The sequence below is a fragment of the Heloderma suspectum genome, chromosome 1, assembly GCF_057233095.1.
Source record: "Heloderma suspectum isolate Gila_16-S chromosome 1, 16-S_ref, whole genome shotgun sequence".
Classification (NCBI taxonomy): domain Eukaryota; kingdom Metazoa; phylum Chordata; class Lepidosauria; order Squamata; family Helodermatidae; genus Heloderma; species Heloderma suspectum.
The window spans coordinates 151,073,778-151,087,661 of NC_139458.1; the positions used below are offsets into that span (position 1 = coordinate 151,073,778).

At 42.2% G+C, this 13,884-nt stretch overlaps 1 protein-coding gene across 3 annotated transcripts in view; it reads left to right on the forward strand.

The window, feature by feature from the left end:
* EPB41L5 (erythrocyte membrane protein band 4.1 like 5) overlaps positions 1–13,884 on the forward strand; it is a 106,224-nt gene that overhangs the window by 89,621 nt on the left and 2,719 nt on the right. For 2 of the 3 annotated variants that reach the window (XM_084807005.1, XM_084806995.1), the window contains exons 19-25: positions 5,687–5,815; positions 7,062–7,123; positions 8,516–8,629; positions 10,228–10,318; positions 11,114–11,191; positions 12,384–12,425; positions 13,464–13,597. In XM_084807005.1, coding sequence (XP_084663131.1) covers positions 5,687–5,815; positions 7,062–7,123; positions 8,516–8,629; positions 10,228–10,318; positions 11,114–11,191; positions 12,384–12,425; positions 13,464–13,597 — 650 coding nt within the window. Of the gene's footprint in view, positions 1–5,686; positions 5,816–7,061; positions 7,124–8,515; positions 8,630–10,227; positions 10,319–10,435; positions 10,560–11,113; positions 11,192–12,383; positions 12,426–13,463; positions 13,598–13,884 lie in introns of those variants that run through there. The other variant, XM_084807013.1, reaches the window with a different exon arrangement.

Consider the following 13,884-nt stretch of genomic DNA (forward strand, 5'->3'; position numbering starts at 1 on the left):
TCTTTCTAGTTATCTGATAAGTTAAAATTAACTAGATAATTTTCTAGTTATCTGGTCTCTTAATTTTGCATTATTTAACATTTTGTTATTATTACCAACAATATCATGATAGTGTAATAGATACGTTGTAGGAAGAATGTTGAAAATAAAAAGCGTGTAATAAGCATGGCAAGATCAAGTTCAGAACAACAAGCCAATGTCTCCCTGTTCAGCTATGGAAGTTTTATCCCACTTCAGCAGGTCAAATAATGTTTCCAAAATTGCATCAAATGGTTTCTGTCAACTGATGATGAAAATAGTTTTAAATCATGCCCTCAGAGTTTGCTTTGTTAAGATTTATTTTTATATGTTATAATTCCATGGAAATCTGTGGATGGAAAATAATCCTCCTATATCTGTAGACTGCATATTTGAAACTAAAGTATGGATGGACTTATTTGTACAAGATAGGTGCTGCTGTTTCTGGCAGCTTGGTAGACTGGAAGCATGTAAAGTTGGCAGTGCCAAGCTGTTGACAAGCAGACTGGCACTGAAGGGAGCAATTAATTTTTAAATACACAGGCATTCCAGTTTCTTGAGTTTCTGGAATGCAGAGAACAATAAAAGCTAAACTTCATTACTTTTTTAAAAAGTTTTGTAGGATAGTTTTGTATCCTAAAGAAAATGCCCTATACTGAGCAATAGGTAGAAAAAGTAGCTTGAAAGTATGACTAAACTATGTAGACACACAGAGAGGCACCACCAAAAGACTTTTAAATCGTAGATCCTGAGACCAAGGGAGTTCTTTTGGTCTTACTTTCACTCTGGAACCATTTGTGGTTGAGTTCACTTGTAAGAGCACTCCACAGAAAGGATTTTATTCTATTGAAATACAACTCCTGGGTGGTTAAATACAATAACAGACAGATTAAATAATCTGGACTTGTTTCAGCAACCATTGTGTCTACAAAGCCTTATAATTATGGTTGGAAGGGTGGGGAAAATGGAAGAGACAAAAGCGTATTCCCCCCTCCCTTGGAACTTCAACACAGAAAAAAGAAAAGAGAAAAAGAGAAGAGAGCAGACTTTGAGAATCTAGGAGCTAATGGGAAAGATATTTTAATGACTAGGTAAAACTGAGAAGTTCCTTATTGCTAAACGAATGTATAAAATTTGAGAACGTTCTCTTGGCAGGCAGTGGTAGTGATTAGATCCTGTATTAGCCTTGGTTAAGTATAGGAACTGATTCTTGCTGCTGCTTGGTTCTGCTGCTAGGAGAAGGCAAGGTGTAAATGGCAGCAACATTATCTGGGGGATCATTCCTGGCCAGGGCTGGCCTGACTGAACAAGCTACTCAAGACTTTTTTTAGGGGTGCCAGTGAAGCAGCCTGGGATGCAACACATTTTGGAACGTTGCAGAGGTGCAGTTCTTGTACTGCAAGCATTTACCTGCCATCTGAGAGTTCCCCCCTCTCAGGTTTTTGCAACACCGCAAGCGGTCCTGGGGTTACTGCGCTTAGACCTTGAAGTACCACTTGGAACAGGAAAAGATCTTGAGCCATTCCTGTCCTTGGCTAGGACAAACAACAGGGAATTTTCAAGGAGGGAGATTTGACCTGGCAACTGCTTTCCCCCTGAGATCAAGTAATTGTGCAGTTAAAGTAATGTTTTCCTATCACCCAATATAAGTAATCGATGTATTGAGAGACATATTCATGCTGCTGAGTTGTGTGGTATGATAGCAGACATTCAGAGTGAAATGCCGCGTAAGAAACTGAGAAATACCCACACTAAGGGCCAAACCAGACACACACACATTTAGTAAACGTGCACTCACCAGTTCACTTATTACGGGGAAGTGGGAGGATAATTTTTAAAGCTAAACAGAGTAAGCAGAGGATGGGAGCAAAACTTGCACCTCTCCCTTGTATTACCTCACCATGCTCCACAACTTTAAGACTCCCCACCACTCACCCGGCTCCGGTAGTGGATGCAAGCTGGCTGGGGCCGAAAGCCTTAAAGCCGCAGGGTGCGGGAGGGAGCAGGGCTTGCCAACTGCTTTTAGAGATAAGTGAATACCACCCCAATCTCTTCTTCATTAATGGCACACTCATTGGTTTGGTCATTTGTTTTGTTCAGTCGTGTCCGACTCTTCGTGACCCCATGGACCATAGCACGCCAGGCCTTCCTGTCCTGCGCAATCTCCCGGAGCGTGCTCAAGTTCATATTCATTGCATCCGTGATGCTATCTAGCCATCTCATCCTCTGCCGTCCCCTTCTCCTTTTGCCTTCAGTCTTTCCCAGCATCAGGGTCATTTCCAGGGAGTTTTCTCTTCGCATTAGGTGGCCAAAATATTGGAGCTTCAGCTTCATTATCTGTCCTTCCAATGAGCACTCAGGGTTGATTTCCTTTAGGATGGACTGATTTGACCTCCTTGCAGTCCAGGGGACTCGTAAGAGTCTTCTCCAGCACCACAGTTCGAAAGCATCAATTCTTCGGCGCTCAGCCTTCCTTATAGTCCAGCTCTCACAGCCATACATTACTACTGGGAAAACCATAGCTTTGATTAGACGGACCTTTGTCGGCAAGGTGATGTCTCTGCTTCTTACTATGCTGTCTAGGTTGGCCATAGCTTTCCTCCCAAGGAGCAAGCGTCTTTTAATTTCATGGCTACAGTCACCGTCTGCGGTGATCTTGGAGCCCAAGAAAGTAAAATCTGTCACTGCTTCCATTTCTTCCCCTTCTATATGCCAGGAAGTGATGGGGCCAGATGCCATGATCTTAGTTTTGTTAATGTTGAGTTTCAAACCAGCTTTTGCACTCTCCTCTTTCACCCTCAACAAGAGGCTCTTTAGATCCTCTTCGCTTTCTGCCATTAGGGTGGTATCGTCTGCATATCGGAGGTTGTTGATAATTCTCCCAGCAATCTTAATTCCGACCTCTGATTCATCCAATCCAGCATTTCTCATGATGTACTCTGCATATAAGTTAAATAAGCAGGGTGACAATATGCAGCCTTGTCGTACTCCTTTCCCAATTTTGAACGAATCGGTTGTTCCTTGTCTGGTTCTTACTGTTGCTTCTTGACCCTCGTACAGGTTTCTCAGGAGACAGGTAAGGTGGTCTGGTACTCCCATCGCTTTAAGAATTTGCCACAATTTGTTGTGATCCACACAATCAAAGGCTTTAGCGTAGTCAATGAAGCAGAAATAGATGTTTTTCTGGAATTCTCTTGCTTTCTCCATGATGCAGCGAATGTTGGCGATTTGATCTCTAGTTCCTCTGCCTCTTCTAAACCCAGCTTGTACTTCCGGTAGTTCTCGGTTCGCATACTGCTGAAGCCTAGCTTGTAGGATTTTGAGCATCACCTTGCTGGCATGTGAAATGAGCGCAATTGTGCGGTAGTTTGAACACTCTTTGGCGTTGCCCTTCTTTGGAATTGGAATGTAAACTGACCTTTTCCAGTCTTGTGGCCACTGTTGAGTGTTCCAGATTTGTTGGCATATTGAATGCAGCACTTTAACAGCATCATCTTTTAGGATTTTAAATAGCTCGGCTGGAATACTGTCATCTCCGCTAGCTTTGTTGTTACTAATGCTTCCTAAGGCCCACTTGACTTCACTCTCGAGGATGTCCGGCTCAAGTTCAGTGAGCGCACTATCATGGCTATCAGGGACATTCAGATCTTTCCTGTATAGTTCTTCTGTGTATTCTTGCCACCTCTTCTTAATCTCATCTGCTTCTGTTAGGTCCCTGCCTTCTTTGTCCTTTATCATGCCCGTCTTTGCACAAAACGTTCCCTTGAGATCTCCAATTTTCTTGAAGAGATCTCTAGTCTTTCCCATTCTGTTGTTTTCCTCGATTTCTTTGCATTGTTCATTTAAGAAGGCCTTCTTGTCTCTCCTTGCTATTCTCTGGAACTCTGCATTCAGTTGGGTATGTCTTCCCCTTTCTCCCTTGCTTTTCGCTTCCCTTCTTTCCTCAGCTACTTGTAAAGCCTCATCAGACAGCCACTTTGCTTTCTTGCATTTCTTTTTCTTTGGGATGGATTGAGTTGCTGCCTCCTGAACAATGTTACGGACCTCCGTCCATAGTTCCTCAGGCACTCTGTCTATCAGGTCTAATCCCTGAAATCTATTCCTCACCTCCACTGTATATTAATCAGGGATATGATTTGGGTCATACCTGAACGGTTTAGTGGTTTTCCCGACGTTCTTCAATTTAAGCCGAAATTTTGCAAGAAGCAGCTCATGATCTGAGCCACAGTCAGCTCCAGGTCTTGTTTTTACTGACTGTGTGGAGCTTCTCCATCTTTGGCTGCAAAGGACATAATCAATCTGATTTCGATATTGACCATCTGGTGACGTCCATGTGTAGAGTCGCCTCTTGTGCTGTTGGAAAAGAGTGTTTGCTATGATCAGCGTGTTCTCTTGGCAAAACTCTATTAGCTTTTGTCCTGCTTCATTTTGTACACCAAGGCCATGCCTGCCTGTTATCCCGGTGATTTCTTGACTTCCTACTTTAGCATTCCAATCCCCTATGATGAAGAGGACATCTTTTTTTGGTGTTAGTTCTAGAAGGTGTTGTAGGTCTTCATAGAACCGATCAACCTCAGCTTCTTCGGCCTCAGTGGTTGGGGCATAGACTTGAATTACTGTGATGTTGAATGGTTTGCCTTGGATTCGTACTGAGATCATTCTATCATTTTTAAGATTGTACCCCAGTACTGCTTTTCCCACCCTTTTGTTGACGATGAGTGCTACTCCATTTCTTCTAAGGGATTCTTGCCCACAATAGTAGATATGATGGTCACCTGAATTAAATTCGCCCATGCCTGTCCATTTGAGTTCGCTGATTCCCAAGATGTCGATGTTCAATCTTGCCATCTCATGTTTGACCACCTCCAGCTTAGCTTGATTCATTGATCTGACATTCCAGGTTCCTAAACAATATTGTTCTTTACTGCATCGGATTTTCTTTTCACCACCAGACACATCCACAGCTGAGTGTCCTTTCGGGTTTGGCCCAGCCGCTTCACTCTTTCTGGCGCTACTTGGAAATACCCTCTGCTCTTCCCCAGTAGCATATTGGACACCTTCCGACCTGAGGGGCTCATCTTCCGGCGTCATATCTTTTAGCCTTGTGATACGTTCCATGGGGTTTTCTTGGCAAGAATACTGGAGTGGGTTGCCATTTCCTTCTCCAGTGGACCACATTTTGTCAGAACTCTCTGCCATGACCTGTCCGTCTTGGGTGGCCCTGCACGGCATAGCTTATGGCTTCACTGAGTTACACAAGCCCCTTCGCCACAACAAGGCAGTGATCCATGAAGGGGGGTTTGGTCATAATTCCATTCATATCTGGTTTGGCCGTGATTTCTTAGTATGGTGTGTATTCCAAAACATTATTTTGATATAAATCCTCCTGTATTATAAGTGCATGCTGTAGATTAAAAGGTGGTTCCTAGATGGAGTGTTTGCAAAAAACCAAAAGTGTGCATATTATGTGCATGTTGTGCAAACCACACATCTGTGACTGTACAGGCTTTTCTCCAGCACATTGTGTATTAGATGTTGTGAGTTGATTTGAAGCTTCATGAATTACATTTTCTGGTTTTGAGTCACCTTTTGCGTGTCTGCTTAGCTACTTTACAAAGATTCTCCCTAGAGAGATGCTGCTAATTAGTGTGACTCTGTTCCTCCCTAGGAGGAGGTGGTGAAGCTGACAGAGAAATGTCTCAACAATGCAATTGAGAGCCCAATGAGCACCTCCGTGCGGCTGCCTCCAGACATCAAAAGCAACATTCTGAAAGCCCAAGCAGAGGCAGTGCACAAGGTAAGTGCTGCAATCCAAGTGTTTTCCATTGGGGTCAGTAATGGGGACTGAGGAGTGGCATAAAAATACTTCAAAGAAATAAATAGATGTTGGATTTCATCCACTGTCAGAGCTGTCAGCTAAATTGCACTCAGGAAACTATATTGATCAGCAGCATTCATTCATTAAAATAGGTATAGCCATTTTTTAGCTATAAGGCCAAACATAAACAATTGTTTTTTTCAAAAATCTTTAAAAGAGTAAAACCAACTGTCAGCCCATTATTAAAAACCATCAAATGCTTAGCAGAAGAAAATTGTATTTACAGAAATGTAGGTGCTGGAACCCAGCTTGGCTTTCAGATCACAAATGAAAGAGAATAAGTATTTGGAGCTGTTCTTGCTTCTACTGTTATGTTTTAGAAACATCAAATTGTCTGTGCCATCTTGACGCTAAAAAGGTTACATAAAAGTGTTTGGTTTTTTTCTGCTTCAGCATCCATTAATTCTCTACAAGTTTTAGAAGTGCAGTAAAGTCCTTTTTTATTTTTTAGGGCATTTGGAGATGGTTTAGGAGAACTTGTGGTCTGTATCTGACTGTTTTCAATGCAGCTATTTTGACATTGTTAGCTCATTCAAAAAAAAATCTTTGTTCTTTTATTGTGGAGTTTAATATTTCATCTATTCATATTTGTATTATAAACAGCTTTAAAGCCTTAGTCAGATGGAAAGGTGGTGTATACATTTTTAAAATAAATAGGCATTGGGATACTTTTGCCTTGTAAAATGAGAGTGTTGCATTTCAGGTCTGTGATACTTAAAACACTGACCCAGTTTACACATCACAGCTAATTAAACCCAAAGTTAGTTGGGGCCATGCAGGAGTGAGTGAAGGCACTGCCTCCTGCCCACTCGCTTTTTCCACTTTGCATCAGCTTTCATGAACAGTGCTGCATTCCTGGGTTGTTTGATGCAATGTGCGAATCTAGAACTCTGGGTTGTTGAAGGACAAACAACCTTGAGTCTGAACCCATGGTTTGTTGGATTAAAACTCTGGGTTGTTGGAGGACAAACAACCCCAAGTTTGAACCCATGGTTTGTTGTTGAGTTAAAACTCTGGGTTGTTTGTCCTTCAACAACCCAGAGTTCTGGGTTCACACATTGCATCAAACTACCCAGGAATGCCCCATTCATAATGTAATGTGGAAAATTATAGACCTCTGTAAAACTAAAATTTCTGAAGCATTATTATGTCTGTTTTCTTTCAGGTCACGAGGGAGGATAGCATATCAGGCAACAAGAACACTAACATTCAAGATGCTGCTGCCAGGTATCGGTGTTGAGACTGAAATGTGCTGTGGTCTTCTGCATGAACTCATTGTGGTGTGGGCATGTTTCTTCACTCATTCTGTGAATCAAGAAGCCACATGTAAAAGGTTCCTGTAAAATTTAAGTTAATTGGTAGTTTAAGAACAACTAAAGGCTAATATTTCTGCAGTTATCATTAATGCTTAATTTACAGGTAAATGCATGTTTGTGATTTGGCCTTTTTCTTCATTAACTCACTGAAGTTGTTTAGGCCTTAAAACAATAAAAGATTGGTTTTGGGGGAAGCTGACCTAGTCTGCAGAACAAATACCTGTGTACAGATTACTTACCCTTTCAAGAGAGTAGCGTGATAGTGGAATTCCCATGGCTTGGTGTCGGTTCCTGGCCACCCTTCTGAGAGAGGCAGAAAAGGAATTAATTTCAGTGCATTCGTGTGTGGTGTAAATGCCATGGAAGGAACTGGCACCGGTGACAACTGGCTTCCTAAGTGCATAACATGGAATTCTGCAATTCTGTGAGTACACACAACTCAGTTGCAGAATTCATTATTACCCTAAGAAACTTGGCTCTTGTTTTATAACAATCCATTTCTACCCCTTGAAGCTGTGAATATAGGCTTGAATGCATGTAGGAAATTATACAGTGTGTATGTCTGACATTTTTATCTCACTGTGTTATATCAGCCTGTCTTTCTTGCCCAGTATTGCTAACTACTGTGCTTGGCAGCAGAAGCTCTCCAGGCATTCAGGCTGACATCTTTCATGATCTCCTGCTACCCGTTCCTTTCACTAACCCTTCTAACTAGAGACACCAGGGGTTGAATCAGGAACCTTCTGCATGCAAAGCATGTCCTCCATTGCTGAGCTCAGGACCATACATCCCTGCTTTTACCCTCACAAGAACCCTGTGTACTGGGTTAGCTTGTGTGTATGTGTGCCTGTGTGTTTATGTGTGAATGGCCGAAGGCCACCCAGTAAGTGCCATACTAAGGGGAGATTTGAACTTGGATCTCCCATTCATAATCTGATAGTGCTAACCATCACCATATAGGTCTTTCATATCAAGTGCACTCTCTTTCCTTCTACCCATGTCTAGCAGTAGCATAATAATTACCTAAAATGGATGTGTTTATCTATGTATAGACACATTTACTTAATTTACCTAAATTACAAAATTCACTTTTCCTCGTCTCAAAATTTGGATGATCTTGTGCAGATTTCTGCTGTGTTGAAATCCACAGTGCACACAGCCCTGGGCGCGTAAATTACCTAGAGGTTATATGTGCGAAGTGAGTGCCAGGCTGCTGTGCCTTTTAATGTTGATGTGAAGACTGTTCTCTAGGAACAGTGGGGAAAGGAGCTCATAGTCAAACCTTTGGATCTGCTTTGTTCAGGAGCATTCTTCTGTCAGGAAGAGTTCAGAACAGCCCTCCACGAGACCACAGCCCCATGTTCCAGGAGCCAAGAGAAGGGCTGAAAGCAATCCCAGTCTCAAATGCCTTCATTCTGTAAGTCCTTTGGGAGGGAATATTCCAAGGGTAAGGAAACAGTGTGGAAACTGTGCAAAGGTGAAATAGGCTGTGAAAGAGTAGAATAGCTGTGCACTTGAGTAGCTCATCCAGTTAATCCTGGCAATTTCCAACCAGGTTAGTAAATCTGCTTTTCTGACAGAAAGCCTGGAGCAATTAGGATGGCTTATTCACAGCCCAAACAAGAAATACTAGAGGAAAAGAACCTGACATCTTAGCTCAGTGTTGCTTGTTAAAGGTCTTGCGTCCCCATGGGCCACCTGCTGGAATGGACACAATTGCTGTCCATCAAGCCCTGTCAAAATGTTGCCATCCTACTTGTACCATAAAACGAATAAGCAGAATTTTTCTTTTTAAACGTTAGAGATGCAGTTATGCATGTGATCATGGCCTTTTCAGTTATGGCATCCAGAATTTGGAACCATCTCAAATGATGTATGCTTAGTACCATTGCTGCTTGCTTTTAGACAGACAGTGGGAATGCTTTTATTTCATCTGCTGCTGTAAAATTTGTAACTACTGGATTATTTTAGTTTTTGTTACGAAGCAACCTTTATTATACTTCCTGTAAAAAGGCAGGTAAAAATCTTTATAATGATGCTCTTCAGCTTTCTTAATAAGGATAGCGTTACTTCATCTGCACTACTTAGTAAAGGGCAATATCTAAAGATAAAAGATTACACTGGTGTGTTGCAGTGCATCCATTATAATCACTTCATTCTAGCTGCATCACTGCTAACTTCCATAGAAACCAATATGCTAATGAAGATTCTCTCTATCATTACTAATTGTGTTCTCTTATAAATTCACTGAATGCTCTCATGGCTTTTAAGGGAAATTACCACCAACTCTGGTCCCCGCATTTGCTCAGGGTTTTTTTTTTGTTTCTAGAACAGTGAACCCTTTATTTACTAATTTGGCCCTTGCTGAACTTGCAAGATGCAGAGAACACCCTCCCCCATCCCTTTACTCAAGGATGCTATTTTTCCAGCCAATAAACCCAAAGTGGTGCACATGAGGTTTCACACCTGGCAGGAGTAGGATCACCTGCTCTTAAGAAGGAATGAAATGATAAAATCTGAAAGATTTTAAATTGAGGTTTATAGGAAACCAGGGTGATTATCAGTCTTCATCTTCCATATGTTAAAATGAAACTGTTAAATAGATATGTGAGAGGTTTATTACTGCATAGACTGCCTTTTTTGGTCAGAGTGCATGTTAGCATGTGCCAGCGAGTGGGCAAAGCTTTTGCATTGTCTTATCTGGCCATTGAAAGCACAGGAATCACTTAGGGCCATGGATGCCTGCAAAGGAGTGTGAGCTGAACACTCTGGAATGGTGAGTTTCTGCTGTCTTCTGGCCCCTTGAGTTCAGAGAGCTTGCTTGGGGCACTAGGTTCGAGATGCTATAGCTCATACAGCCATGACTTCAAAAGTTGCCTTTGCTTCCAGACAGTAATCTTCTCTTTGCCCTATAGCAATCATTTGTCATGTCTCCAAGCGAAGGGGTTATGGAAAAGTAACACAAGTTATTTCACACATGCTGTGCATTGTGGTGGATGTGTTTTCATCTTCCAGGAATGAATTGAATGAGGATAATGCTGCCTCTAGCCTTGAAGATTCCTTGAGTCCCCCTAATCTGGCTCCTGCAGAGGGTGCTGTTGTAAAGGTATATCGTTTCTTCATGAGGTGGGGTTTTCTGTGAATCACTGACCAAGATTAGAGGCTGCATGCAAAACACTTTTGTTTGTGTCAAGCAGCCCATTTATAACTGTATTGGTTCCAGATTGTGTTTCCTGCTCTAGTGACAGACTGTGGCTAAGCTCGGAGATCATGTTAAACCTGGGGTGGTGAACCTCCGGCCAATGGGACAGATCCAGCACATGGTCTTGCCCCTCTCCCTGGTAATAAGGTGCAATTTAGGATATGGGGAAAGTTCCCATTTGCACAAATGGGACCTTTTTTTCTTTTAAGGAGGGGGTTCAGTGCGGAGGGAAGGGGGAGGAAGAGACAGGTGGAGAGAAAGGGGAGGAGAAGGAAGAGAGAAGGGGGAGCAGGAGAGGGGGGATGAGAGTGAGAAGGTGAGGAAGAGAGGGGAAGGGAGAGTGAGAAAAAAGATGGGGAGGGAGGAGAAAGAAGGGGAGAGATTGGGGGGAGGGAAAAGAGAGTGGTAGAAAATGTGCGGCCCACTGCCAAGGCTGGTCCTTCCCACTTCTGGCTTCAGCTCCACCAACCCTAGTATGCAGAGTCCCCAAGAGATTTGCTGTGAGGGAATAAGGCCCTTGACTTGTATACCAAACCCTAAAATGTATATGACAAAGGGAAAGGACTCCATTAGAGGGAGCATTCATGAACTTCAGTCCCACAACTTACAGCTTTTTCAAAAGTGAATGAAATGGTAGAAAACCCTCAGCAGTTCCATCTAGTGACTGATTATAATTTAATCAATGGTTACGTTTTGCAGAACTCTCAAGAGGACATGGAAATTTTGTTAACATCACAGGCAGAGAATTTAATTGATTTTACAGAAGCCATGCCTCGGGTAAGAGTGAAAATTGAATAGAACTCAGTGATTTAATTGTTGATAATTTTAGAAGGAAAACATTGATTGACTAATGCTTCCATCATTTGCACAAAGGCATATTTGCTTCCAGTCTGATACTTTTCTGAGCTGGTTTCGCATATAGTGATTGTCATAAACGAGTCTTTGATAAGGTTGCGTTGGAATACCATGTTACAGGTGAATACCAGAAACGAGGTTCTGAACTGGCTGAGACATATCACTGTCTCAAGTTCTACTTAGGCAGCATTTTTTTCTGCCAGCCCAAGTGACCTTGTTTATTGTCTTTCTTTCTTTGATCCCTACAAATATCTTGCTGGACCAAAGTGTTTTCAGAGAGCGAACATTAAAAGAAAGCCCCTGAGAACTGCATCCTGTATCTGTGCAAACTGTTGGAAGGAAAGAGGTCCAGCAAAGTCTGGAAAGTTGTTTGTGCCACTTTCTTCTCTTACTGCAGCTATGTGCTACCTGACGAGCAAACCATTCTTAAGAATGGTTGTAATTGGTGCACAACTGCTGTAGTTTCATTCGCATTTTTTAATGTAGATTGAAATTAAGATAAAATATTGCCTAATTATTACAAAGCCAGGAAATGCAAAATTTAGATTATTTGAATTTACCAATAGCTATGCTATTACTAATTCTGCCTTATTATGTACGCTTTCCATTTTTTCCCTAATTTTTACCCAGCTTTCCAGCCTATAAGCCCTGAAAGTAATTAACAGTTTAAAATCCTTTGCTTCCAGTCCCCTGATTGGCTTTGTTTCCAGTCCTCTGATCGTCTTCGTTGCCCTCCTCTGAACCCTTTCCAGTTTGTCTGCATCCTTCTTAAATTGTGGTGCCCAGAACTGGACACAGCACTCAAGATGAGGCCTAACTAGTGCTGAGTAGAGGGGAACTAGTACTTCATGGGATTTGGAAGCTATACATATTCTTATGCTGCTGTTCAGCTATATGACTTCATAAAGTATAAACCGAAGTGAGAGGGGAAAGAATTTTTAATTTTTGGTTTTAATTTTTGTGAACCGCCCAGAGAGCTTTGGCTATTGGGTGGTATAGAAATGACACAAACAAACAAACAAACAAACAAACAAGAGGGGAGCCATATGAGAGCAATGAAAATGCTTCAAAGTCTTTCTGCATTTCTGAGATCTTGTCTGCTTCTGATTTTTAGGTATCTTCTCCATCAACAGTTGTGCCCAGGTGGTTAGTACCAGTAAGTTATTGGATAATACTTAGGAATGTTCATGTTTGTCTAAATTTAAATTCAGGAGGCTTTTTAAAAATAAATAATGTCTGTCTAACTACTTGTAAGAATTAGTAACTAAAGAGTAGATAGCAACTTGAACTGTTTTGTTAAGAGTTCCTTAAAAATATAGCTCTACAAGTTACTGTGACTTTGTGCAATTAAGTTTCTACAATTCTACCACTTCTATTACATAATGTTCAAGAGCGAAAGTTATATCTTTCTCTCCTTGAGTGGAGGCTAGTCTCCTTTAATTCTGCTGGAGGAGGTGAAGCTCTCCCCCCCCCCCCCCCGCCCGCCTTCCACTTGATCCCCAGTATATGTCCTTCCTTATGGCTGAGATTGACAACTGTGGCACTTTGGGTAGTCCAGATGTCGTCCAAACCAGCTGTAGTGTCTGTGTTTCCAGGCTACTCTCTCCCTGGAAGATTGGAGCCTGGAACTCTTACTGAAGAGCGAAGAGGGCAGCAAAGACTTTGGTTGAATTTTCTTCAGCCTTATCAGGGCTTGTCAAGTGAGAACTACACAAACCTGTGTTTTCCTCATATGTCAGATGATGGGGCAGGTGAGAGTTGGCAAAAGAAATGGGGGTAGTGCTGTGTCATGGGAGGACAACATCCAGTGATAGGGCTGACTTTTCCTACCTATCTCACACGATGTTGTCCCCTTCCAGTTACTTTCCTTTGCCCACTAACTGTCTCCTGCAAATTTCCTTCAGGCCATTTCCGCAGCCAGGGTCTGAGACTTTAAATAAGCCCAGCTGGAAAAAACAGAAGCAAGAATGGCAGGGGCGGGGAGTATGGGAGAGGATACAGGAAAGTATTTGTGGGCATGGGATGGATTGAGTATTCCTCCCATCCACAATATCCTCTTCTGCATTTGCGTTATCTGGCAAATACATGGTTGGGAACATGCATTTGCTGAGAGCGCAGAGTTCTTTCCTCAGATCAGTTGGATCAGGTTAGTTTGCATTACCTTATTGATGTGTTGGTTTTGTTTTCTTTATAGAGTGGACTGGTTTCCAATGGGCCTTTGAGGAATGACGTTGCCTTAGCTCTTAAGGCAGTGAAAGGCAGTACTGAGGCACTGTCAGTCTTGGCTGGCTCCTCACCTCCACTGTACTCGCCTGAAACCATGCCCAGGTAAGGGTTTTCTCCTTGCTGCTGCATTGTTAAGGGAAATGCGGCTGGAATTCTAACATAAATCCTATTGTATTGAGTGTTTTACTAATTCAGTTCTATTGTGGTGCTCATGGTGGATACCTCTTAAGTTAATTTACGGTGTGTATCCCGAGTTAAAAAATATTGCTAAAATGACCTTGTCTGTAATGGTGTGCTGTTGATCTGGTTGGTGAGTTGACTGGCTGAGTTCATTCAGTCTGCAGGGTCCAGGAATGTGGCACTCTTCCCAACCAAACCCCTCTCCTCAT